A 27915-nucleotide genomic window follows, 5' to 3' on the forward strand; every position below is an offset into this window, starting at 1 on the left:
TATATATTAAAATAACGGACAAGTAAAATTAGAGTGAAGGGTAATATAGCAAATTTAATAATAAATAAGAAGACATAAAATTTTACTCTTAAAATGTGTTCTTTGGACTCTTTTTTTGCCTTTTTTATTTAGGTATATGAGAAGCGCTTTTTCAAATTTTCAACTACATGACATTTTTAAAAAAGATAAAATATTTATGTTTTTTGATATTATAAAAATAATAAATGAAATAAAAAAATATATTTTCAAAATAGTCGATAAAATAAGATTAATTGAAAAAAAAATATCGTAAAAATAAATTTTTAAGACAAATACAAAATTAAACTATAACAATATAATTCTATCGAACCGCATCATAAACGATAAGATTTAGCGTTCTATTATATCCTTATCATCAATTTTTCATATACATTTTTTTTTATGAAAATGTAACTTTTACTCTCCAAATTTCAGGGAAAAAAATATTTTTTTTATAAAAAATATCTAACAGTGTCGTCCGAAAACTGAAAAATAAAGGGAGGTTCTAGAGGGAAAATAATAATTGGAGGCTCCAAAGTCGACAATCTGGCTTGTCATTGTGTGTTTGTGTCGATAAGTTCCACGTTCCGCAGTGCGCATCTTTGTCACAATGATCCACTCGAGGCAATTTACACTTTCAGCTTTATAATTTTTAAAAAATAATTATTGATATATATAACTTTTTTCTTATCAAAATTTTCGATTAAAATTTGAATTTGATAAAATTTTGAATGGTGTTTCATACATAATAAAATTGGGACTAGGTGTGGACCATGCCAAATGAACACATACATATCTTCCACGTAAATTTACTCTGTGTACGACTTCTCCAAAGTGCTTCATCACCCATCAATATCGTCGGACTTTCTTATATAAAAATTCGGATAATTATTCTTTTTAAATTTGTGATTATACACGAACTAAGGTTCCATACGTCTTCCTCCCGGACCGCCAAAATAAATAAACAAACAATTCTATCCGGCCGATTCGAGTCGTTGAAGTGTCTCATACTTCCTCCGCTCAATAATACTTATAAATTATATTAAAAATAAATAATTTTATAAAATTTATGAATAATTTTATATTAAATTTTTAATTTATTTTTATCATTTATTATATTTTTCAAGATATTATATTATATTCAAAAACTGGTATAGTAAAATTACTCTTTTATTTATAGTTTCTTAAGCGGTGTGTCAAGTCAATAGTGGACAATTATAATTGGACAAAAGAATAGTACTGATTTTTGCTTTGTAATTTCTTATTTATGTTCGATATTCATATTAAAATCTAATTATATACATATTTCCTGCGATGAAATTTCATTTCCTATCAAATATGAATCTATATCTAGAAAACTCAAACACGAAAAGAAGCACTTATCGTACAGGAATCACAAAACTTGATTGTGGCTACACTTATTGTTATGTATTTTAGTGTAAAAGTTTTTAAAAGTGAGCATGAAGTCAACGTGGGAGTCTAGTTTACAATATCCGTCAGCCAAAACCTTTTTTGAATTTGCATTTCATTTAGCATTTGCATTTCATCTCCATTTCTCATTTTCATTTCATTTGAAGAAAAAGTGAAATCACGAGGTCACTAAGGGCCCGTTTGGATGGGCTTAATAAAAGCAGCTTTAAAAAAGTACTTTTGAAAGTGCTGAAACTTATTTTTAAAATAAGCAGTTATGTGTTTGGATAAAGCTGAAGTTGCTATCCCAAACGTGAAAAGGGAAAAATGGAAGAAAGAGATGTTAGGGTTATGTGGGTAATTTGGAGATTGTATAAAAATATTAAGGGCAAAAAGATAAAAATGTGGTCAACTTAAAACAGCTTATAAGCTAAAAAAAAAAAGCATCCCTATCTCAACTTTTAACTTTTGGCTTAAAATAAGTTTTTTTTAACTTAAAATAAGTTATTTTGAGTATTGCCAAACAGTTAAATAAGTCAAAAATCAGCTTTTAAGTCAGTTTGACCAGCTTCGGCAGATATGTTATGATCATAAAATTTAAACTTTGATTTTAATTAAAAGAATGTAGAAATGGCGAAAAGGTATTTAATGTTTTTATGCTTTTCGCTTCAAATCATATATATATAAAAGAACCTTATGCACCTATATGACGCTATCACAAATTAGAATTACTTATAAAGAGTTGTGAGTTTAATGAAAAATTTTATTTTAATAAAGAGTTGCGATTTTTATGAAAAGTTATGACTTTTATGAAAGATTGTAACCTTTCGAAGGGTTGCAAATCTTTCAAATAATTGTAATTTTTTGGATAAAATATAATATACATTTATTCACACTATCATTTGTTGTTTATAAATAGATGAATTTTTTCTCATTTTAAAACAACGAAAATCTTGAATCTCTTATTTTTTCTTCATAATTAAAAAATTTATGTACTTTGCTCCTATTAAGTGCCTTAGTAACTCCATTGCTTATCGATATGCATTTTTACAGTAATTAATTTATACTTATATTATTAAAGATAAATAATAAAATATGTAATACTTTTAATTTTTTTTACATTATTAATATTTGTTACTACATAATCTTATGTGTAAAATAATATAGTATTTTAGTTTTATTAACTCATGTAAATGTTATTTTTTATAAATTTCATAATATTAAAAGCGTAAAGCGTTAATAATTTTAGTAGTTACTTACAAAGGGACAAAAAATAATTCAATTTAAAAATTATTTATTCACTTTAATAACAAAATATATTTTTTTCTAAATTTCTTTATTTAATAGTATAATTTTACATTGAATTTTTGCGTTCTCTCTCTCTCCACCTGTCCCACTGTTTGATGGTTCGTACGTTTTTGTTGTAGTTAAAAGGAGGTTTTCTAGTTGCCTCCATTAGCAACTCATTTCTTGTTCGTGTGTTGCTCCTTTCTCTCTCCACAACATTTGGGGTTCTAAACCCTCCTTTATATATTTTTCTATGCAAGAGTTGAGGTGTGTTTTCTCATTATTTCATTCTTGTTATGTAGTATTAACTACTCGTGGAAACTTAGTGGCGAAGTTAAAATTTCGATTTTATTAATTCTAAATTAATATGCGCACATGTTTAGGGGCTACCTTTTTGTCCGTCCCCTGCCTTTAATAGTTCTTGACTTCTTTTCCTTTTTATTGAGTTAATGATCAACTATTTTTTACGCTCCATTTATCAGTTCGTATATTTTTCTAATTGAATTATCATTATTTATGTATTAACATACACCTAGTCGAGAAGATGGTGATGGTTTAGGTAAGAAAAAGAAAACTTTTGATAGTTAGCGTAGTCTTCTTCGAGATGTGTTTTAATACCTAGAATTTGATAATTCAGATAGGAAAAGAGAATAACTTAGTGAAACACTCGTAAAAATGATAGTTCTGATGTGTTTTGACCATTAGCGGTAAATTCGCATGATTTGGACTTTACTGCTCAAAGATTGGAACTGATTTCTAGCTTATGTGTTAGATTGACAAATTTATGTTTGTTTGTTTTTTTATTGCTTTTATTAGTTATAGACTAGTATATGGGGTTTTGAAATTTCATTTCCATTGGTCAAGTAGGAAGATTATGCTTGCTGCAGATTTTATCTTGTTGGTGAAATTTGATAATAATTTGTACTAAATTTTGTAGAGAAGCACAGACCCTATTCATGTGTAGTGGTTCTGGGAGTGAAGTTTGTTCTACTGAATTAGCCATGGAAGCTAAAATTCAGAAGCAAAAAGAACTTGTCCCTGATTTCTCCCTTTTGCTCGAGTTGTCGGCCTCGGATGATATTAGAAACTTCCAGAAGGCTGTAGAAGAGGAAGGCCATGACATCAATGAGGTGGGCTTATGGTATGTTAGGAGAGTTGGTGTAAAGAAGATGGGATATGAGGAGAGGACACCCCTTATGGTTGCTGCTACTTTTGGCAGCAAACAGGTGCTGAGTTATATGCTTGAGAAGGGTTGTGTTGATGTTAATCAAGCTTGTGGTTCGGATAGGGCTACTGCGCTTCACTGCGCAATTTCTGGTGGCTCTGCAGCTTTGCTTGAGGTTGTCAAGCTCTTGGTTGATGCTTCTGCTGATGTGAATTTGGTGGATGCAAATGGGAAACGAGCTGTTGACCTGATCTCTGGTCAGAGTTGTTGCCTCAACTCTAGGAGGAAGATACTGGAGCACTTGCTTGGAGGATGCAACACCGACGAGGTGATTGATCAGATCATTTCTGAACAAGCAGAGGAACAACTGTTGTTGACTCCAACTGTATCTAAATTTGGGATCGAGAAGAAAGAGTATCCTGTCGATCCCTCTCTTCCGGACATAAAGAATGGGATATATGGGACTGATGACTTTAGAATGTACATATTTAAGGTGAAACCATGCTCGAGAGCATACTCCCATGATTGGACAGAGTGCCCCTTTGTTCACCCTGGTGAAAACGCTAGAAGGCGTGACCCTAGTAAGTACCACTATAGTTGTGTCCCTTGTCCAGACTTTCGCAAGGGGACATGCCAAAGGGGAGACTCTTGTGAGTATGCACATGGTATTTTTGAGTGCTGGCTTCACCCTGCACAATACCGGACCCGTATGTGCAAGGATGAAACAAATTGCAATAGGAGGGTTTGTTTCTTTGCCCACAAACCTGAAGAACTTCGACCCTTGTATCCTTCCACGGGGTCTGCTGTTCTTTCCCCTAGATCATATTCCAGTGGCGCGTCGTCATTGGATATCACATCGATTACTCCACTAGCCCTTGGCTCTCCATCAGTTATGGTACCTCCTACTTCAACTCCACCTATGTCTCCTTCAGCTGGCGCTTCTTCTGTGGGTGGATCTTTGTGGACCTGCCAGTCCAGCCCTGCAACTCCAACCTTGCAACTGCCGATTAGTCGGTTAAAAACCGCAATCAATGCCAGAGACATGGATATAGGTAATGGTTATCTGATGCAAGATCAGCTGATGGATGAGTTATCTGCTCTTTCTTCGCCATCCAGGTGGAATAGTTCTTCAGCCAAAGCTGCTGCTTTTGCAGCTTCTTTAAATGATCGAAACGGTGAATTCAGTAGGCATGGTGGATTGAACCCCTCTAATCTTGATGATATAATAGCAAACCTTGATGCCAAGATACTGTCTCAGCTGCAAGGACTATCACTTGATGCTGTATCTCCCCAGCTGCAATCTCCCAAAGGGATGCAGATGCGACAGAACATGAACCAGCAACATATGACAAGCTATTCCTCCAGTCAATCCTCACAGTCTTTTAGGACATCATCTTCATATGGAATTGATCCATCTAATGCTGCAGCAACAGCAGTTTTGAGTTCAAGGGCAGCTGCATTTGCCAAGCGAAGCCAGAGTTTCATTGATCGAAGTGGTGCAGGCCGTCTTCCTAATGCATCTGCTGTGCTTTCTAACCTCTCAGGTTGGGGCTCACCTGATGGTAAATTGGACTGGGGCATCCAGAAGGAAGAGCTCAATAAGTTGAGAAAATCTGCTTCCTTTGGTTTACGGAGCAGTGGCAGTAGGTTTCCTACTACAAGTGAATCCTCAGTTTCTGACTCGCTCGTTGAGCCTGATGTCTCTTGGGTTCAGTCTCCGCATTCCCCTTCTATGACTTCGAGACAATTGGCTACGATGGAAGATCAACAGTATCGGTTGAATACTAGTCGAGGTTCTGAGACAATGCCAACATGGGTAGACCAGCTATACATGGAGCAGGAGCAGATTGTGCATTGATACTGAAAAGATTGCATTCTTTCATGGAGTAATATCTAACAAGTTCTTTTGCAATTTTTTGTATTCTTTTTCGTAATGATAAGCAGAGAGGGGGCTACACAAAGGTCTTTCTTTGGGCAGGGTGGAAGAATTCTGCTCTTACAAATATTTGTATCTTTTATTTTTTATTTTTAAGTTCAGAATTTTGATTAATCTCATCACTATAGACTATGTAACACGGCAATGAATAATGATACAAATGAAATTACTCTGATTCAAAAGCCAAGATATCAAATTACACCGTCCTACATTATTTTTTGTTATAGCTATATGGTTTGCGATTTATCTGAAATAAGTGTATACAACAAGATGAAATTTGATTATTCAGAACGTATAATTGTCAGCATTCATGAATGATAAATTATAGATAGATTGAACTATCGAATATTATCAATCTTAAAGGTCTCATTTCAAGCAGATGCAGATTAGGATTTACCTGTTATGAGTTTGAAATTTTAGTCATTTTATATTGTTAAGTTTTAAATTAATAATTTATATACATTTGATGAATTTTGAATAGAAGTATTTGTTCAACAGAATGTATTACTTATATACCAGCTTATCTCCTTATTTCAAGGGCTCAGAATTAAAAAATAATAATTAATTTTTCAAAAAGAAAAGTTCTATCAATTCTAAGCGATATAAATTTGAATCAATCGGTTTTACGAACCCTACGTAACATAAGTTTGGGTTAATTGAATCAATATTGAATGATGAATAAATAGATAAGAAAAGGACAGGAAGAAAGGAGACAATTTGGAGTGCCAAATTCCAAGTGCTAAAGGTAGGGCAGGCCAAATTCCAAGTTTAAGGAAAAGGTAAGAAAAGGCGGTGTAATGAATATGTGATGCAATATTTGGAGACAGTTCAAATCAAGTGGCAATATTTTAATTAGTCAATTGGCTTCAAAAGTCAAAAGTAGGAAAAGGTATAGAAATTTAATAGAGCCGCCCGATCCTATCTATTGGATAATGGATTGACGTTTACTTGCTAAATTATGGCCGGCAATATGGACTTTGGAGCCGTCGAGTGTGTTAGGGATGAAAATAAATAGTTTTAAAATAAAATTATAATAGCTAATATAAATTTTGTTTGTTGTTAAGATTAGAATAACTTTTTCTATTGTTTATATTAGGTATAATTCATAAATATGATTTTTGGCATTATTTCAAAATTATGATTTTTAATTGTGAATTTAAAGAAGAAGACACTTAAATTTATATAATAAATAGACATATTCATCCTATATGACGTCCTACATGAGAATTTTATGCCCTACGTGGCGTCTTACTTGTATTATGTCATCTAGGATACGTGTGTATATTTGTACAAGTTTAAGTGTCTACTTGTGCACACTCAAAGTTGGAGAGCGTAATTGTTTGCTCAAATCAAGCTAAGGGTCATGTTTATCTATTATGCATTTGTATTATTATATGATGAAATTAGTCAATCTTGTTATAAACATATTTGTGTTATAGTGAATGTCTAATTATGTGGAGTAGGGGTGCATATCGGTCGGTTCGGTTCGGTTTTGAACATTATCGGTTTTGCTTATCGGTTATCGGTTTGTAGACTAGCTAAACCGTTAAAGAACCATTAAGTTATCGGTTAATCGGTTATTGGTTAATCGGTTGTCGACCCTTATTGGTTCGGTTATCGGGTTAACCGTTAACATATCACACATTTTTTAAAAATAAAAATCACATGAAGAACAGGCAAAAGGTCCTGCAGGCAACATATTATGTTAATGGTTAACCCAAAGCACACCCAAGAGCTGATATTACTAGCAAGAGCTGATATCACATATTATGTTAACGGTTAACCCAAAGCACACCCAAGGCAAAAGGTCCTGCAGGCAACATATTACTAGCAATTAGCAAACACTTACACTGCCTTTCTTTTACTTGCTAAAGCACAAAGTCACACACTAAAACACAAACAAAACAGTACATGATTCAATATTCATCACAACCTTTTTATACTATGGTAGGTGAGCATGGAACCCAACTATCTGGTGGACAAAAGCAACAGCCACAGCCCACAGCAACAGCCACAGCCACAGCCCACAGCAACAGCCACAGCCCAACAGAAAATTCTACTCGACACAACAGCCACAGCCCACAGCAGTCAGCAGACTCAGCACAACACATGAACACAACATTTTCTACTAGAAAACACTCGACACAACAGCCACAACAGTCAACAAATCCCCAACAGCTCACACAGGCGCAATCAAAATTTCAAAAATTCAAAATAGCAGTCACACAAACTGAAAATTTAGTCCAAACATAGTACTAATATTTCACATTCAAGTAAACAAAATAATAGCTAGTAATCAATTCTTGCGAGTTAACGATTCTGGTTTCTTGTTTCCAAACAACGTTTAACATGATTTCTTAAGGAGGCAGTTCCATTATAGTGCGAATGGTAATAAGCAACACGACCACAATGAATACATTTCACTGTCCACGATCCATCTTCTTTTTCTTCAAGTTTTTCATAGTGATTCCAAATAGGTGATCGAGCATTAGAACCATGAAGTTGAGGCATGATGAAATCTGATGAACAAAGAAACAGAGAAAGCATTAGATATTTTAATGATTAAAATGAAAGATTAGTCAAGATAAAGTGATAAACTGATACAGAACACCAAATTCTACTGGGAGCTTTGCACAAATATTTGTATCAACCATAATATTACATACCCATTACTCATTAGTCATCAGAAAAGAGAAGTCAATCATAAATCATGCATAAAGACAAGATAATAAATAACACATGTATGATGTAATATAAGAGACCACCTCAATAGTAAGACATCTACCTTCCTTTTCCTTTAGTAGAGTTAGTGAAGGAAACCTCCAATTTTACATGTCATCAATGCAAAGTTCGTTTCCAAGTTTNACGCACGAGATCTTTTTTTCCTCCCTTTCTTTACTTGAGACTCAACAATTTGACTTTGATCTATTGCATTTGAATTAGAAGCTCCACTTTCACCAACAACCTTATCAGTTATGACATTTTCAGCCATGATACTTTCACCAAAAACTGCGAAAAGATATGCCATAATCGTTTATTATTAACGTTCAACAAGGAGGAACCATCATCCACTTGTCCTAATCTTGAAAAAAGAAACACACACAATAGCTAGCTAACATGAAGATTTTTTTAAACATGTAAATGTAAAATAACATCATCGAATAGGAGATAATAGAGGGCATGAGACAATAAAATATCCCATTGGGATAGCATAGATTTACTTCAGGCTAAAGGCAATACCTCAAACTCTGGAAAGCAGTGAGGCACGCTTGAAAAACTCTATAGGAAAGATCATGATTAGAAATCAAGTAAATATAGGAGCAATAGGAAAAAAGGCAAACACTATTATGTCTCTTCATGACATTGTAAAATCAAAACTGGTTCCTGCAAAACATTAATCATCCGACCAAGTTCCAATATTAAGTGATTCTCCACTTACTCTTTTTCAACACATCTCATCTACATTTCAGATTTTTGACTTCAACAGATCTCATTGCCTGATACTGAGAACTTATTTTATTGAGTTGAATCAATGATAATGCACAATTTCCATTGCTAACCAAAAATATCTGATATTTATCCATTTTCCAATTGAAGGTCTTATGATGACCAACAGAAAAGAGTTTCACGAACTCGAAGGATACAAACTACACTTCGTTAAACAAGTTAGAGTTCCAATTTGTGAACTACTGATCATTGCCCCATATAAGCTCAGCACACAGCCACACATACCATAATCAATTAAATTACTTCACAAATCCACATGTTCTTGTAAACAAATAATGCACCATGAAATCATATACAACACAGCGAGAAGGGTAGAAGATACAACACAGCGCGAAGTCGTTACCTTGTGAGACCGATATGCACCCCTAGACCCTAGTTGTCGCCTCGCCGGACGCCTGACTGGAGTGGAGAGTTGGTTAGTCGAGTTCCGTCCTCGCCTCACCGGAGTTTCGAAATTGGAGACTGGAGAGTGGACTGTGGAGACTGGAGTGGAGAGAGCGGCGGAAGCAGAAGGAGTGAAGGACGAAGCAGATTAGCAGAAGGTGTTTGTAACCTAGAATTAGAAAATTAGAAAATAAATTTAGGGGGAAATAAGTCGGGTAATCGGGTGACCCGGTATATTTCCATCCCAAACCCGTCACCCGAACCGGTAATCCAATTAAAAAAATTACTGAACCGGTCCCCGACCCAATTACCCAATAGCCCGACCCGTTAACCCAATAAACCGAAAATCGGGTCGGGTTATTGGTTTTACCCGTTTTTTGCACAGCCCTGATGTGGAGTCCTTGTAGGATATTGTTACTTGGCGACCAAGTAAGGTTTTTCCTATAAATAAAGGGTTTTCATTCATTGTAAATAAGATTTGTGAAAGCTCAATGAATCTTGAATATACGTCAACATGAATAAGAATTCTCTTCTCCCTACTTTATTCTTCTTCTAAATTCATATAGTTTCATAACACGTTATCAGCACGATTATTCTATTCTTAAAGAATGATGAAGAAAACGGGAAAAATGCAAAAGAGATCTTGCATAAGTTATGCAATAAGGTTCTTATATCTACAAGGTATGATTTATCTTATGTTATAATTATTTATGTGACAGATCTGGAGGCACCATCTAAATTAAGTATTTAAAGAGACTTGTTGACTTTTTATACGTTTAATTTTAATCGATTGGGAAGAGAATTTCTTAATCTATTTTTATAATTGAATAAGCACAATTTAGTGAAAGGTATGTTTTCAACCTTTATATGAAGTATGTGATCTATTAAGCTATATTTACTAACTACTAATGTTGATTATAAGAAATAAATAATCTCAATTCTGTGTGTAATTATAATGTACGATCATATTAATGGTCATCAAAATTGGTAAAATTACAAATATTTTGAAGGCTTGAGGTTGAGCCTCATTGTAGGTAAGACGAGATTTAAGTTTTATCGCACCAAAAGAATAAAACAATGGATTTATGTCTAATCGTACAAAGAGGGTAAGACATTGGGTTAAAGTCCTGATGCACCATGATGATAAGATATTGGGTTCAAGACCCGTCGATTTATGACCTAAGACACTTTTATATGGATAAGACATTAAATTGAGTCTTAATGCACCATAATGATGATTTAATAATGACTAAAGAAAAACTAATGTGTTTTAGATGAAGAGTCATGAAATTTACTGAATTTACTCCATTACAAAAGTGAATGTGGTATTAGTGCATAATATGTCTGAAAGAAGACAAGTGATTGAATAATGCACATAAATATGGAATGAGGTACTAAAGCTATCATAATTTGATAAGCTCACATGTTTGTGTTCCATTCATGAAGAATGAGAACTTCTGATAAATGTTAAAATATGGATCCATTCTCTATATAAGAACTTCTGATAAATCTTTCACATCATCCATTCTAGTATGAGAACTTCTTATAAATGTAAGCCACCATACTAGACATGTGAAAGATTGCGACTTTTGATCAATGATGTGGTACACCAAGAATGTCTCTAAGAAGACATGTATTATAGAAAAGTTTCATACTTTATCTTCAAGCTTGTATTGGACAAAAATTAGTGCAACTGAGACACATTATACAATAAATAAAAAGTTTATTAATTCCAATACTTTCTTAATTTCGCATGATTATTTGGGACATCATTAATCTATAATGTTTACATAAATTATGAAAAATTAAAATGGACATCCATGGAAGACCTAAAAATTCTTTTAAATGGTGAATTTTCTTGTACTACTTGTTAGCAATGCAAGTTAATTATGAGACCATCATAAACGAAAGTTGAGACTGAATCTCCTGCGTTCTAGGAACGTATAGTGGATTGTTTAGATACGTAATGGTCCTAATTGATGTTTCTTCTAGATGGTCTCATGTGTGCATATTGCTATCTTGCAACTTGATGTTTGCAATAGTATTGACTTAAATAATACGATTACATACACTATTTTCTGATAATCAGATTAGTCTATTCAGTAATGGGATCACGACTCACCTTTAGAAGAGGTAGAGTAATATGAAATTTACTCCCCGAGTATTAAAGTTGATATTTTCTCATATAATAATAATAAATAAAAAATTTACTATAGCAAAAGACACATGCCATAACAAATATGAAGTTTACTAATACTAATAATTTTATTAGTTGACATGAATATCTTGGTCATCCAAAGATGTGTATATTGAATAATAGACATACATTGAAGAACTACAAGATTCTTCAAGAATTTTTTTTATTGCTCGTTCTCATGTAAGTTGATTGGATCAACTAAAGTTGGAACTAAATCCCTAAATTCTTAAAAGTATAAAAGGTGAATATGGGCCCGTTCACCTATCATGTGATATGATAAAAAGATGCATCTATAAGATAATCACATTTGCGTTTGTTGTCAACATGTTGTTTGACATTCACAAAATTATTTGTGCAAAAATAATTGAGTTAAGAGCACAATTTCAGAATATGTAATCAAGACAATTTATGTTATAATATTGATAAATACTCAAGATAATGTGACACTAAATGTCTCAAATAATAAAATCATTGTTTATGAAAATAAAGCTTCATATGTTGATATGAAATATGATATTGCATACAAAAGTAATTGTACGCATTAGATCGATAAATTATGATCGAATTTTCTTTTAATTGATTTATGGTCGTGGATCAAATATTTTTCATCTGATTATTTTGATATGTGGTATATAATCAATGAGTATACATTGATGCACAAGGATAGATTCTCCAAAGATTGAGATATATGTTAGTTTGTCTAACATAAGGGGGAGATTAGAAGCAACACAAAATTTGTAAATACTCCTATTGAATGTCCCTTAAAGATAGAGTCTACGACATGCATGAAGCATGATAGACTAATCAATTCTAAATAAAATAATCTTTGAAAAAGGGAGAGGATCAAAGAATCAAAATGATCATAATAAGGAGATAATGTGCTCTTGGAAAGCCTACGACATAACAATTTATGAAAAACCTCAATAAGTTATGTCTATTGTGAATTGAAACAAAATGATATATCGTCGACGATATCTTTGATACAATAGCGCGCAATATTGTACAAGATTATGAGAATATAAATTCTACATCTATTAAAACATGCTTGTGTAGAAATAATTATCAAGTGAAAAGTGAAATGATGCATCTTGGTAAGCGTAAAGCTTATTTGACTTGCAATCTAGGCACTAGAAGATGTCATACATCTAATTTGAATGTTGTTACTTGACAAAATTAAATATCCAATGGGTTCAAAATCTAAAGCATATACAAGTTTTTGGAAAACTTGTTTATCATCCTCATAAGGATTAAATAGATTCAAAATGCATAGAGCATATTAGGCAAATTGATGATTAGAATTGAAACTCTTGGCAATAGATTATTTGCTTAAAGAAGTTGAAGTAAGAAACTTGTAGAAATCTTTGACCCTGAAGGGAAGATTTATATAAGCAGATAGAAGAAAGCATATTTCGTCAAGGTTTTCTACACTCATAAGCTCCCAAGAATGGTGATATCAACATGCAAGAGGTCTTTTCAAGTAATATTATTGTTGATTCATTCACCAAGTCTCTACCAATTATAACTTTCAAGAAGAAGGTGCACAAGCTTAGAAAACGAAGATTCTAATCTCTGAATTGATGTTCTCATTTAAGGGGGAGTTAATATGCAATGCACTCTTTTTCCCTCACAAGGTTTTGTCCCACTGGGTTTTCCTTGTAAGGTTTTTAATGAGGCATCCATAATGCGTATTATTAGATATGTGTACTCTTTTTCCTTCACTAGATTTTTTTCCTACTGCTTTTATCTAGTAAGGTTTTAACGAGGCACATAATCTACCGACATTCAAGGGGGAGTGTTATAAACATATTTATGTTATAGTGAATGTCTAATTATGTGGAGTTCTTGTAGGATATGGTTAGGAATCCTACTTGGTGACCAAGTAAGGTTTTTCCTATAAATAAAGGATTTTCCTTCATTGTAAATAAGATTTGTGAAAAATCAATGAATCTTGAATATACTTCAACATGAATAAGAAGTCTTTTCTCTTCTCCCTACTTTATTCTTTTTCTAAATTCATATAGTTTCATAACAAATCTCATATACATAAAAGGATATTCCTGAAATAACTTATTTTCAATCAAACACTCCTAAGGACATCCATGCAGATTAAATTATCTCAATGTTGAACTATTTATGATATTTGTGAAATGGATAAAATAATTGTAAATTTAATAGGATAAGATGAGATATCAAAAGTTTACTTTATACGATATTTGATCAAGTTGATTAAGAGTATTAACTTTCTTTTTCATCTTGAATTTACTTTGATAATCACCTAATTCTATAAGATTTACTATGATACTTGTTTTTCCGGCCTTAACTTAACAAGACTGTACTACTGTGGTGTCATAATATATTTAAGAGCCTTAACTTAACAAGATTGTATTCTTCTAAATAATAGGGTATACATGAAAATAATCCCTAAATTCATTGAGGACTACAAAGCCAATTGAGTACTAACATAATTAAAGTGAGAACTCCCATATTATTTGAAATGGAACTTCGGAAATTAACGTGTTTATTTGATGTATCTAATTTTTCTGGAAACAACCATTTCACTAACGAGGTAGAAATAAGACCGCGTACACTCTATTTTGTCATATCTATTTATAAAATTTCACTGAATGTCTTGTGTTATTGCTATTCAATATTCATACATCTTTCAAATTAGGTAGTTACGCATAAGAGTAAAAGTGAGAAAAATATTTTCTGAAATTGCATTAATTTCGTAATTTAATTAAGGAAATAAGTTTTAGAACACCTATTTTCCTTGATTTTCACACCACAAATTACAGGCCGGCTGGATTAATGTCCAGTTAATCTTTGAGCCCATTATATGTGTGGAATGGGTCTTTTTCAAGCATATTTGGGCCTCGAAAATGGCCCAAAACATGAAGCTTCTTTAAGCCCATTATACGTCAAATTGCACCCACTCATCAGTTCCCTCATATTTTTTTGAAAAAATAGTTACTATCATGGAATTTTAACTTTAATAAATAAAATTATACGAAAATATCATGTAATTGCACCCATAAAATTTAAAATTTCATAATGGAATTTATTTTTCAAGTATTATTATATTAAATAGCAAGCCCAACACCTGAAATTAGACTTACCATGTAAGTTCTTGTAATCGAAAATGCATAATCATTAGTCTCATTGTAATAAAAATCCTCCATATATCAATTCAAGAACTCAAAGCACACTTTATAAGTACCATAACACTTAAATTCGTATTTATAACATTTATAAATAAGCAGTAAGAGAATATGAAATAATAATATATAGTAGTGACATTTGCATTACAAATTTTGGGCATTTTATTTGTACTATTTAAGATATATTTGGATTAATTAATATTTATATATTATAATTCAGTTCATGAATTAGCCACGTCCACCTTTGGACTTGCTGGGCTTGCCAGGATAGTGATTGCGGTTGGCAGAAGGCGAACCATAATCATCTAGCTGCACTGAAAGCAGAGACCTCTTCACCTCCACTTGTAACATTGCCATCTCATCATCTACATAAATGTCGCAAGTTTATGACATGTTTAAAATTATAAAAAAATAATAATAATTTATTTTGAAAAGGAATTACTGTATATCCCAAAATGACAAACTCTCATAGTCATACCATTAATAGGTTAGCGAGGGGTATTTACAATACGAGTCAAATAAAGAAATCTTGATCTGATATCTTATGTAGAATAAAAAAGTGATATTGTTCCTCCATTAATCAAGATTTTTGGGTTTCTTTTTATTTGGAATGTTTTCTCATCAAAAACTCCGAAAAAGAAAGAGTAGAGGCGAAAAAGTTAGATTGAGTTATAAAATGGATATGATTTATTTCAATTTTCAAAAAGATCAATTTAAATAATTATTGATTCTAACAATCGATTGCATGAAATATGTTTGGAATGAACCTAGCAATAAGTTTATTTTTACAATATATCATAATTAAAGAAGGGGTGTATATATATTACCTGAGATTGAAATGAAATTTCGTGCTGAAACACAAAATATAATTGAAAGAAGAAACATCATACACAAGTAGTGTCGAATTCCAAAACCAGCCGCCATCGCAAGATGATGAGAACTCAAATAGACTCCTTTATTTATAAGGTTGTTAGAAGACAGAGACGGATTCAAAATTTAAATTTTATGAGTTAAATTAATTTTAAAAGAATTTTAGTAATATTGAATTCATTATATCTTAAATTACGTGTTTATATCTTTTATTTATTGATATAATTTTGCTTAGTTTATATTTATAAATTTTTAAATTGAATTAAAAATATTAAATTTAGATGAATTCGATATAGATGTGTATGCGTTGAAGAGTTGACATAAATTAGCAACTGGTGAGCTTTACGTGGCCACGACTTCGTTTGGAAATCATAATGTGTTTTAATTTTATAATCCGTCAAATTTGGGTCAACGAGTTTGTTGTAGCTTCGTTTACTCGAAATAAAACCATCAATTTAAATTTTATCTTCATTTTAAAGAAAGCTAAATATTTATAACAAAATTTCTTTCCTTGAATAGAAGCATTGTTTAGGAAAGTCATGATACTACAACAACTATTGCGATTAAATTTCAGATAAATTGGAATCGATTATAGAATTTTTATCGTACATGCATATGGTTCAATCCATTAGTGATAATATCAGCTTTGTGGCTGTGTCCGCACTATTATAAGATTGATCAACTTTCACATATAGTAAACACAAAAATCATATTTGCATACTATAGCTATAATTTGCATAATTGCACTCCATAACAAACTTTGATGTGCTATTTTTACTATACATATATAGAAAAGACAATGGGTATTAATTGGTTATGCATATATACGAAAGAAACAATTGTATAATTTGTTTGCACCTCTTCAGATTTGTATAATTTCGCTGGCAGACCATTTGTATAAATTGCTACTAGTCTCCCGTTTGTATAAATCGTTGGCATCATCTCAATTCAATTTTATATGTTTGTATATATGTATAAAATTTGAATTTGTATACAATTGAATCAAAATAAAACGTTTATATATCAAATATTGTTCTCTCTCTCGCCTTATACAAATATAAATTATACATCGTATTTTATATAATTTGTGTTTGTATAAAACGAGAAAGAGAGAAAGACAAAAGAAAATTGGGCAGGGAAATATTTTTACTGTATAATTACAGGTGTATAAGACGAAAATATATGTATTTGCATGTGTATCTACATTTTTCTATCGTTTTACACAAATATAAACACAATTTATACATTTATGTTTTTATAAAGAGAAAGAGGCGAGGGGGAGAGTGTCGAGCGAGAGAGGGAGAGTGGCAACCAAGAGTTTAAGGGAGAGAGACGACTGACAATATGTTTGCTACGGGGCACAATTAAATCATACTATAGTTATAACATTTAATTTGAATTAATAATATATCATTATATACAATTTTCCCTTTTAAGATACGTCACTAGTGTTTCTATATATACTTTATATCTTTCATGTTTTTTCAATGTGAGATTTGATATAATGTATAAAAACACAATGAGATAAAACATGCATAAGTTTTGTTTTGTAAGTGATAAGTATGGGCGTTGCTTCAATTCCAAATTACTACAACACTAAGTCAAAAACTTTTTTTATTCAATTTAGAGAGGAAAAAAAATTAAACAGAACTCCAAAGTTGTTCTGATATCTTCAGACAGCAAATTAAGGTGTTACATAAACTGGAAGAAAATAGATTAATACTCTATGCATAAAATAAAATTTTGGTTGCTATTGGAACATGTGAGCATTACGTGCAAACTAAATAATAATCAAAAGTCAGAAATGGGAAAAGTAATTCATGCAAAATATAAAAAATATTATAAGAAATAATAGAGTACTAATTAAGAACCATCATATTAAAGGTTTTCACAACTATAGACAAAGTAGGTCAAATTAATGTTGCTAAAGTTTAAAGTTGTATCTAGTAATTTTATTTAGAATTATAATTCCGTAGAACTTATTTTATGATTGTATCGTTTGGACTGGTTCATGCACACCTCAACTTTTTATCTGAGTATTTATTATATTTCAATTATATAATATGTATAAATCAAATAACTATATATATACGCTTATCGAAACTTAAAACATATAAAAATAAATAAGATCGAGAGAAGTCACATGGGACACTAGTCTTTCCTCTTGTTTTGAAATTATGAGACATTTTCACAAAATAAGTGTAATGTTTTGCTATGTTTGATTCATGAGTGATACTTTTTGAAAAGATATCTTAACAAATTAAAATCATTTTGATATTTTTTTCTTGTGATAAGAGAATTTGCAGTTGCAATTCTTTTAAATACGCTTTCATTATAATGTGATAGTTCATAAAATCATATATGAAAATACCAATTGCACTGTAGACAAGTGCCTTGTGCCTTGCGATAAATTCGATATACTATTTATATAATATTCAAAACATATTTAGTTTTATCTGAAGCCACCTATATTATTTATAAAACTTTTAAAATATACTTAGTTTCATTTGAAGAAACCTATAATTCTCTTTAAAAAGAAAATCGAGTGATTTGCACCTAGATTCATATCAAAATAATCGAATTTCACTTAAGATTCGCACTCGTGGAAAAATTACATAAATACATCACTTATTTTATTATATTTTATATAATTCTCTATCATTTCAAAATAAAAAGTACAAAAATTTCTACTCTCTTTTACTTACATTATGTATCGGGACATACACAATCTATCAGATATTGAGTGATGTATTCGAAATTAAGATGCAATATATCGAGACGTTGAACGATGTATTCAAAATTAGACGCAATGTATCGGGAATGTTTTGAAATGTCTCTGAATTTCACGAATCTAAGAATTGTTCATAATTTTTTTTGAATAAATAAAAATAGATAATTAAATGGGAAAAGGGTCTGATATACCCCTCAACTTTGCCATTTGGAGCTGATATACCCCTCAACTTTGCCATTTGGAGCTGATATACCCCTCGTTATGAAAGTGGCTCATATATGCCCTTACCGTTATACAAACGGTACACATATACCCCTGCCGTTACAAAATGGCTCATATATACCCTTCATTTAACGAAGTTAAAAAAATTAGTTTTAAATTTATATTTATTACTTTTAATTTTTTAAAAAAATTATTTAGGGGTATATATGATTCTTCTATCAAAGTTCAAGGTATATTTTAATTTTTTTCATACATAAATTATTTTTTGACCTCTTTTATTATAATTATTTGAGTTTCTTATTCTTATTTTATTTTTTTCTTTCATTCCTTAGTTTAAAGAAAAAAAATTTAAACTATTTTTTTTGTCTATATTGTAATTTGATTTTTGTATTCGAAGAAAAAAATTTGGTCATCTACAATAAGTTTTACAAAAATATTAGTGAAACATAAATAAATTTGATTATCAAAATAATAATTCTAAATTAGTCATTGAAACAAAAAAAAAAGCCAAAAGAATATGTTTGACGAGGATTGAATTTACTGGGATTATATTTTTGTAGAAAAAAATAATAAAAAGTTAGATTAAAATTATATTTATTTTCATTTCCGTTAAAGGAAAAAGGTATATGTAAGCCATTTTTTTACAAATAAAAGTATATATAAGTCACTTTCATAACAAAAGGTATAAAATTTGCTAAAAAAATCGTCTTTCCTTTTAACACACGGGGGCCATAAAAGTGATGGATTACTAGCCGACCCAAAAATTGAATGTTGCACCACGTGAGTTGAGGGGGCCTGGGCCTCTTGGCCTTTTTAAAGAAGATATTTGTCGGATTTATTTGCACCCTATGGCCCATTATCATCAATTATTTACTTCAATAACCTCGATATTATTTCGACTAATTCTAAACTTTTAACCCAACTTATCTCATGCAAAAATATTATCAAAATTTATTAAACTTGAAACTTTATTCATAGAACAAGCAGTGTAAGGACGTTAATTATTCAAGACTATCAATTTCTAAGATTATTCTAATTTATCGGTCATTTTTAAATTTGTTGTCATTGATCGATTAAACTTAATTTAACCTTTAGAGTAGTTGAATAAATTTCTTTTATATGGGTGAAGAATTTGTCTTAATGTACAAACATAAGCAAAATTATATAGTGCTTGTTTAATGTACAAACTATTTTTAGAGAATAGTAATTTGAATTACTTTTGCCAATAGTAAAATTATATTTTATATTTAACCAACATTTAAAAAGTATTTCCAGTTTTTTTTTTCTTCAAATGATATAGTGCTTGTTTAATAGCATAATGTGGCTTCTTCTAACAACATTATTAAACAACAGAACCGACAACGAATCTAAAGCCCAACAGAACCTGTCTATATTGCTAGGAATAATTCATTGGTGGGCCAACTATACAAGACTAACTCAATATGGATAAAATGATAAAAATCTGTAATCATTATTTTTCTTTAAATTTCTAATTAAATTGGGCATATGATTAATACAAATGTTAGCAAATTAAACATAGCCAGGTCTAATTTATTACCAAAACAATATAGCAGTAACATAGTCAGTGTAAATAATGTCTGGAGAGGAAAGAATGTATGAAACATTATTCCTGTCTTTATAAGTTAGTGAATTTGTTTCGAAGAGAGTATCGACTCAAAAATGAAATTCAATCAAAGGTCAAAAGAAATGCAATGATTTTGATCTGAGTTTGGATAATCTTATCTGATATATTAAGAATAAATTTGGTGACTTGTAATGCTATTATTTCCAGCAAATTAAAGCAACCATTGTGTGCATCCATACATATATTTGATAATATATAGGACTAAATGTCCCAATTGTTTTTAAAATGGAGGACACTTAACTTTAAAGATGAGAAAATTGTCCAGAAAATTGATTCTCTCTGACAAGTTCAATGAAAAGTAGGGTAAATCCAAGCACGTATATATGTATATTGGGCCACTAAACTAGTTGGAATCCATGTTAATTGCACTTAGACAATTGTACCCCAAGAATCTGGGATTCAACTACATCAACTTGTTTAGAGAAAAAATTAAAAAAATCGTTCGGTCAACTAATTTATCAATAGACGAATATAAATAATGTATACACCATCAATAGAGTATATAAGTGTATGTTTAGTATAGAGTAAGCATATTTTATTTTATAAACTAGACGATCAAATGAGTCAGACCAATATTATCCAAAAATTGATCCACTTGGGATTGGAGGCTTAAAATAGATTCCAGTTATAGTCGAATAGTTACTTCATCCGTATATCATATAGCTATTTGCGATTTTTATTCCATAAAGAAAGAGTAAAACTTATTTGTATTAGGTGTTTATATCAAGTCAATACATGTATGCATGTGTTTAAATTTATATTACTTCATTAAATCATATAATAATGCATTTTACATTATGTTAATATAAACACCCAGTGTAGTAAGTTTTTTCCATAAAAAAGTACTCTACTTTTATTTTCTTTCATTTCCATTTTTCACATTGGAGATTGAAATAGGGGACTAGATTAGTCGGAGTTATAATTTAGTTTATAAATTTTCAGTTATTTATCTACTCGATTATAAATTAATTACTTAGACATATTTTTTAAAAGTAATACAATTTTGTCGTTTGAAATTATATTTGTTGAATTCGTAGCTCCAAGTCCGACTCTACGCATGTAGGTAACAAACTAATGCAGGAACTTACTAACACTCTTAAATCAATCACAAAAATCTTATTTTTGTAATACTATATGCTAATTAAGTTCATCTAGAAATTCATAAAAGGTGAAATTTTTTGGTGAAGAGCGTGTAAATATGATTTAAAATGTACCACAATAATTATAACAAAATAATTTTTTTAGCCTGAGTCAGAAATTTACAAGGAATGTCTAGAAATATCACAATAAAAGCATTTTTCAAAAAGTAGAAATTGTGAGATCCAAACACGAGCATTATCGCATTCCAAGGAGGTAAATCACTGGGAAAAAATAGTTTGATGTGTTACGGGTGTTCAAATATGTTATTTAATCATTTCTCATATTATTTTACTTATACATACGTTATTTTCTTATAAAAAGGTATGGTGTCCAATTGGACACCCTGACCACCCTATGGCTACGTCACTGCTTTTAATAGCAATAAATATACATATTAACTAAGAGTGTTAAAATTTTTATTAGTACTAATTAATTAAAATTAAATCTAATGTCACTATAAATTTTAATGATATTAATAAAAATACTGAAATATAATTAACACTAATAATCATCTCTAGAACTTTATTACCAAAAATCAACTAACCTAAAAATCACTTTTTACAAAAATAGTAGAGCGATAACTTGAGCTCGATTCAATTTTACTATTTACTCGTAGCTTAGAGATGTACAGGATAGAATCCACCGAGCACTCATTAATCTCGTCTCAACATATATATATATATATATATATATATAATATCTTTTTTTCTATTTTTAATTCTGCTAATTTTAAAATATCAAAACTTAAAAATCTTAAATCCAAAAAGTACCAAAAAAAATGGAAAAGAATTACACATAAGATGCAGTAATACTACAAGTTGTGTGAATAAAGGTTACTTGAATAATCCATTGAACTTGATTTACCCATGTGGATGAAATGAGTGCACAAATTTAGAGGACATGTCGACTTCAATGTTCGTATCAGAATCTTTCATTATATACTCACTCCTTGAAAAAGGAAGGAGCTGAGTAGATTGATAATTACAGCTCACAAAAACTCTCAATTATTAAAACCAAAAAACCCAAACACAGACCTTACTTCCAATTTACCTCATATACATATTCACTTGTGATAAATTGACAAATAGTTATATCGTTTCAATTTTTTGTGATATATTTTTTTTAAAATAATAAATACTGGTTAAATTATAAAATTAATTTTTTTTAATTATAAAAAAATAACATTCTATTTTGGATCACAAAACTAAAAAAATTATGCTATTAAATTGAGATTTGAGTTAACTTTAGGGGGAGAAAAGGAGACGAGCAAAGCTTCTCTGCTTACCGTCAAATGACTTTACTAGAACTTTGAGCTTTTAAAATAATAGTGGAAAGATTCTCTTTTTTCGGAAGAGAAGGAACTTATCTTAATACTTTTGAAGCTTTATCTTTAGTTTGAACTCATACTACTTCGAGAAGTAAGAGTTTGTTTGATAGTTAGATCAGAAATAAATTATTTAGAAACTTGTTTTTGTATAATTTATACAATGTTTAATGTATAGACAAAAAATATGTTATTCACTTACAAAAATTAATATTATATTAAATTGACAATCTAAAAACCCATATAACTAATATAAGTTATAAGAAATTCATATTATTTTATATAGAATAGAAAGTAAAATAACTAATATATACACATAAATTTCACTAATAAACAATATATATATAAAACTAGGTAGAGATTAGCCCGTGCAAGCACGGGCCCAACATGAGCCCAATATAATGGAGATTTAGTTAGAATTGTTTTGTTGAGAACAAGTTATCTAAAATAATTAAATTTTGAAATAAATTATCCTAAAATAAATTATTATATATTTCATCACTGCGACAAAAAAATCTGCAATAAACAAGTGAACGACTACCTAATATCCTCAACTAAACATAAAATAAAATAATTCAAACATTTTGTCCTGAAATTATTATACATTATACTCACACCAAGTAACTCTTTAGAGTCTGTTTTATTTAAGAAAAACATAGAGCTGTTTTATTTAAGAAAAACATATATAATTGAAAAGTGAACAATGTATTTAAAGTTAGATCCAGAGATTTAAGGATTTCTATAAATGTTCTATTTACATATTAACATAATGCAATGAATTAAATTGAAGGTCAGCCAGGATGCAGTCTAAATTGTGATCTCCAACTTGCCCTGTCATATAAACAAGGTAGGAAGTTGGTATTTGTAAAAATATAAGATACAAAGAAATTTTAGTATATAGAGCAAAGCATATGTAAAAGAACAAGCGAGTAGATTCAAAGATAAAAGGGGCAAGTTAAAACTAAAGAATACATTCAACATGTAAATAAAGATGAAAATAAGAGAAATGAAGTCAAGTTTGAAGGAGGGAAAAAGCGAAGAAAAATATGATCAACTTAGCAGGTGACAGCGTAAGTGTTCAAAAGTAAATGAGTTCATCATGATAGCAGCCTTGATTTCATCATAGGTGGCTTCTTTCTCCAACCTCACAGTGAGATCAACCACAGAGACATCGACTGTTGGAACTCGGAAAGACATTCCTGTTAACTTTCCATTCAATGATGGTAGCACCTTTCCAATAGCCTTTGCAGCTCCAGTGCTGCTGGGGATAATGTTGAATGATGCAGTTCTTCCTCCCCTCCAGTCCTTAGCTGATGGTCCATCAACAGTTTTCTGGGTGGCTGTTATAAAATAATTACTTAGTACTCAAGCTACAGAAGCTGTATTAACTTCTAATGCATAAAGCAATACTTACCGGTTATGGAGTGAACTGTAGTCATAAGACCCTCAACGATTCCAAACCTGTCATGAATAACCTGCAAAGTCATAAAAAAAATCATTTAAATTCACATATAGGCTCAAATACTAAAATGAAGAACAGGGCAAAAGAAAAAAAAGGGAACCTTTGCCAGAGGTGCAAGGCAGTTAGTAGTACAGCTAGCATTAGAAACGATGTTGAGGTCTGGCTTGTATTCCTTTTCATTGACACCAACAACAAACATAGGTGCATCCTTGCTAGGAGCAGAAATGACTACTTTCTTAGCACCACCCTGGTAATAACAACAACCAAAAAAATTTAAGCAGGTACTCAACACCAACTATTCAATGCAGGTAATCAAGCTAATGTGCAAGGAAATATGTGATAACCATATCAATCCAAGTAGTCAACACCCAAACATCATCGCATTAGCATCAATTTACATTTTTAAAAAAAAACTAATATAGAGACAATACAAACAGCGTACTGCAACACCTAGACTCCTGTCGAGAAAATACATAGAGAAGTTTTAAATTGCTTTCAAGATGACAGCATACTCTGTCCTTAAGTTTCCACAAAAGTTTGATTGGACAGGAGAAGAAAACAGAAGTACATGAGTAAAGCCTCAGAATAGCACCTTCACTAACAAATGCATACATAAACATGTACAAAAGCAAAAATGCAAACAAAGTTCGCCACATGGTTTCAGGCACCAAGTGTTCAGGCCATGAGGGATTATATGTTGGAGCGTCAAACTATGTATTTTGAAAAATCAATATTAGCTACAAACAGTAAGCCAAAATAAGAACGCTCTAGTTATTTAGGATCACAAACCTTCAAGTGGGCAGCAGCCTTGTCTTTATCAGTGAAGACTCCAGTTGACTCCACGATGTACTCTGCTCCAGCCTCAGCCCATGGGATTTCCTCTGGGTTTCTTCAGACATCCATACGATAAGTCCAATCAAGAGAAATTCTAATGCAGTTTTTCATATAATAATGAAAAGTTGGAGACATAATTTACCTTATGCCAAATACAGTAACATGCTTCTCACGAAAGAGAAGAGTCTTCTCATCCTTAACCTTGAGCTCATTGTTCTTCCATTGACCGTGAACACTGTCATACTTAAACATGTATGTCTACAACAAGCATCATATACAATACCCATCAACTTAACCCCTCAAATAATAACAGTAAACTTACACATGACCATGTATGTCTGCAACAATCATCATATACAATCCCCATCGACTTGAAGCCCCAGAAAACAACAGATCTACTGATATTGTAACTACTGAATATCACTATGTGAATTTCGCAAAGCATAAATAAAGGAAAAGTGTTGTGTTTAACCCAACACTTCTGGAAAGTGAAGAACTAAGAAACAGCCAAAGAAAAAAGAATTACAGGGTCAAAAACACCCTTTTTTTAATGACTGAGGTGCACTGATCCAGTTGAGCCTGTTTAATTCGACCTTTGAATTAGTTGTTCTTAGTTTTTAAAATAAATTCCTAATAAAAAACTCAATTAATTGATTTACTAAAAAGTTATTGGTGATGTGTTTCTATTGAATCTAATGTAGCATCTTTTTCACAATTCCCATCAACTATAGCAATTATCATAATTCGTGACAACCATACTATTGGAGTTCAGATGTTCTTTCTTCTTTTAAAAGGAAATGAGGAGTGGATTAGGAATCAAACCCTCACCAATTATGTGAAAGTTTAGTAGTCAACAACTAATCTACTAAGATTCTCACGGGAGTGCAATTCAATTCTTCTTTTGTCTCTTTTTTCAAGCAAAGGCAACAACAACCTTCAATTGCATTTTACGATGAAAAACGAAATAACAGTCTGAAAAGATTTTTTATGCAATAACCTCATGCCATTTTTATGGCAAGTCACTACACATCATTACATGAAAATCATATAACATGTTGAAGCTCTTGTGTCAAGAACACACCACTTCAGCTATAGGTGATAGGTCCATACTACTATTACATGAAATTCTTATTTGAAAAATATTAAAGTAACTAATATTTCACAATTCATACTACCTTAAACATCACACATCTAGAGAAAGTAGATCATCATTTGTAGTGGGAAAAAACACCAAAGCATATAGTCCTTCTTGTGGCACATTTTCATAGTCATAAATATTTGACAAAACACAAGAAAAACCTAAAATATAGGTACCAAGTGATTAACAATATGATAACTCAAAGTATTTCCTCTTGATAACAGAGAGGAGGAGAAGAGGTTCTCCAGAAAATTAACATGTTATATCCTCTGTCTCACAATGCATTAAACAATACTACATATGTCACAAGCCAATAATTTTACAAAACAATAAGCTACCTCTTTCAACACGAAATTAACTCTCAATCATATATCTTATAACCTAAATATATTCTCACAAGTGCCACAACAACTCATTTTTCTCATCATCTCCATTATGTCAAATTCTAGAACATTTACACATAATAGTCCAAAATCCAATAATTCAACACGTGAATTTCAGTCTCAATGGAAAATTTGCAATTATTGTGTCAAACAAGAATCAAACATAAACCTAAACTATCAGAAAAAAATTAGATGCAATAATAATACCCAGTTGTGAAACAACTATGAGAAGGAGCATGAGGGTATGTATCACTTACCGGCTCATGTGTTTGCCAAAAATCTGTAGGTAATCGATTTTGATCCAATTGATGCCACTTTATTTTTAAATAGAATTCTTTTTGAATTAATCTCATGAAAGAAGAAGATGTGAAGTTGTTGAACCTCCATCGTAGACATGCAATTAGAAATCTGCAAGACAAATTGTGCATTGTTGAAGGAGATATGATCTCATATGCAGAGGATTGTTGGCAGATGGAGGAATATGCACATCACAAACTTAATTTCAAATTTAGCCAAGAAAACAGAGATTCAGAGCAAAATAATAGCAAATATAATCCATGGCAATATGAGTAAGGGTTTCAACTAAAAGAAAGAATGAGAAGATAGTCCAAGCACATAATAACGATTACAACTACAAGAAGGAATAAACAACCACCAAAGTTTTGGGGAAATTCAAATATTAGAGGAAATCGAAGAAACAATTAGAAAGTAACCTTACCTGAGATGAATGGGGGAAAACAAAAAGAGATTTGCAGCGATCAAAGTAGAGAATGATGAAGTGAGAAAGTTGAAAGAACAAGTAAATGATGTGTCAATTGAAGATATCTCTTTGGAAGACACGTAACCTATAATGAAGCATTAAAAAGACTAAAATACCCTCAAATTTGAATTAAAAGACATCAAGCACACATGTTGAAACTAGCCTTTTCTATATAAGTAGTAATACAATACTATACAAATTCACTTAAAACTAAAATCTCGATATTATTAATATCCGTATAATTCTAACGAGTACCTCAGAGCACCAAGTTGGAAGTTACATAACCCTACATTGTAAAAAGAAAAATTCTGTTTATATGACCTCTGATATTTTTGTATGGAAAT

At 31.1% G+C, this 27915-nt stretch overlaps 3 protein-coding genes and 1 long non-coding RNA gene across 5 annotated transcripts; 1 reads left to right on the forward strand and 3 right to left on the reverse strand.

Annotated features, from left to right (window-relative positions):
* The first annotated feature begins 2825 nt into the window (after nt 1-2825).
* On the forward strand, nt 2826-6012 carry LOC107023896 (zinc finger CCCH domain-containing protein 66-like). Of its 2 annotated transcripts, none has more exons than XM_015224733.2 (2): nt 2826-2982; nt 3653-6012. In XM_015224733.2, exons 1-2 carry the CDS (start codon nt 2969-2971, stop codon nt 5736-5738), a joined length of 2100 nt encoding a protein of 699 aa, XP_015080219.1. In that variant the 5' UTR covers nt 2826-2968; the 3' UTR covers nt 5739-6012. The 2 variants fall into 2 exon arrangements, with proteins under 2 accessions (XP_015080219.1, XP_015080220.1); XM_015224734.2 differs by lacking the exon at nt 2826-2982 and adding an exon at nt 3017-3274.
* A 2041-nt stretch (nt 6013-8053) lies between these two features.
* Nucleotides 8054-8675, reverse strand: LOC114077509. Its single transcript, XR_003578749.1, has 2 exons — nt 8602-8675; nt 8054-8335 (listed from the first exon to the last, which is right to left on the reverse strand). It is a non-coding gene; the product is annotated as an uncharacterized LOC114077509 (long non-coding RNA).
* Nucleotides 8676-15060: 6385 nt separating this feature from the next.
* Nucleotides 15061-16028, reverse strand: LOC107022900 (protein PSY1). Its single transcript, XM_015223475.2, has 2 exons — nt 15890-16028; nt 15061-15427 (listed from the first exon to the last, which is right to left on the reverse strand). Exons 1-2 carry the CDS (start codon nt 15984-15986, stop codon nt 15291-15293), a joined length of 234 nt encoding a protein of 77 aa, XP_015078961.1. The 5' UTR covers nt 15987-16028; the 3' UTR covers nt 15061-15290.
* A 7928-nt stretch (nt 16029-23956) lies between these two features.
* LOC107021480 (glyceraldehyde-3-phosphate dehydrogenase, cytosolic-like) lies at nt 23957-27616 on the reverse strand (the record flags this gene model as incomplete). Its single annotated transcript, XM_015222152.2, has 6 exons — nt 23957-24334; nt 24409-24469; nt 24557-24703; nt 25246-25345; nt 25433-25548; nt 27530-27616. Coding segments are annotated over 6 exons (801 nt in total), but the record flags the coding sequence as incomplete, so codon positions are not given.
* Between the last annotated feature and the right edge of the window lie 299 nt (nt 27617-27915).

Source organism: Solanum pennellii, chromosome 6 (assembly GCF_001406875.1).
Source record: "Solanum pennellii chromosome 6, SPENNV200".
NCBI lineage: Eukaryota > Viridiplantae > Streptophyta > Magnoliopsida > Solanales > Solanaceae > Solanum > Solanum pennellii.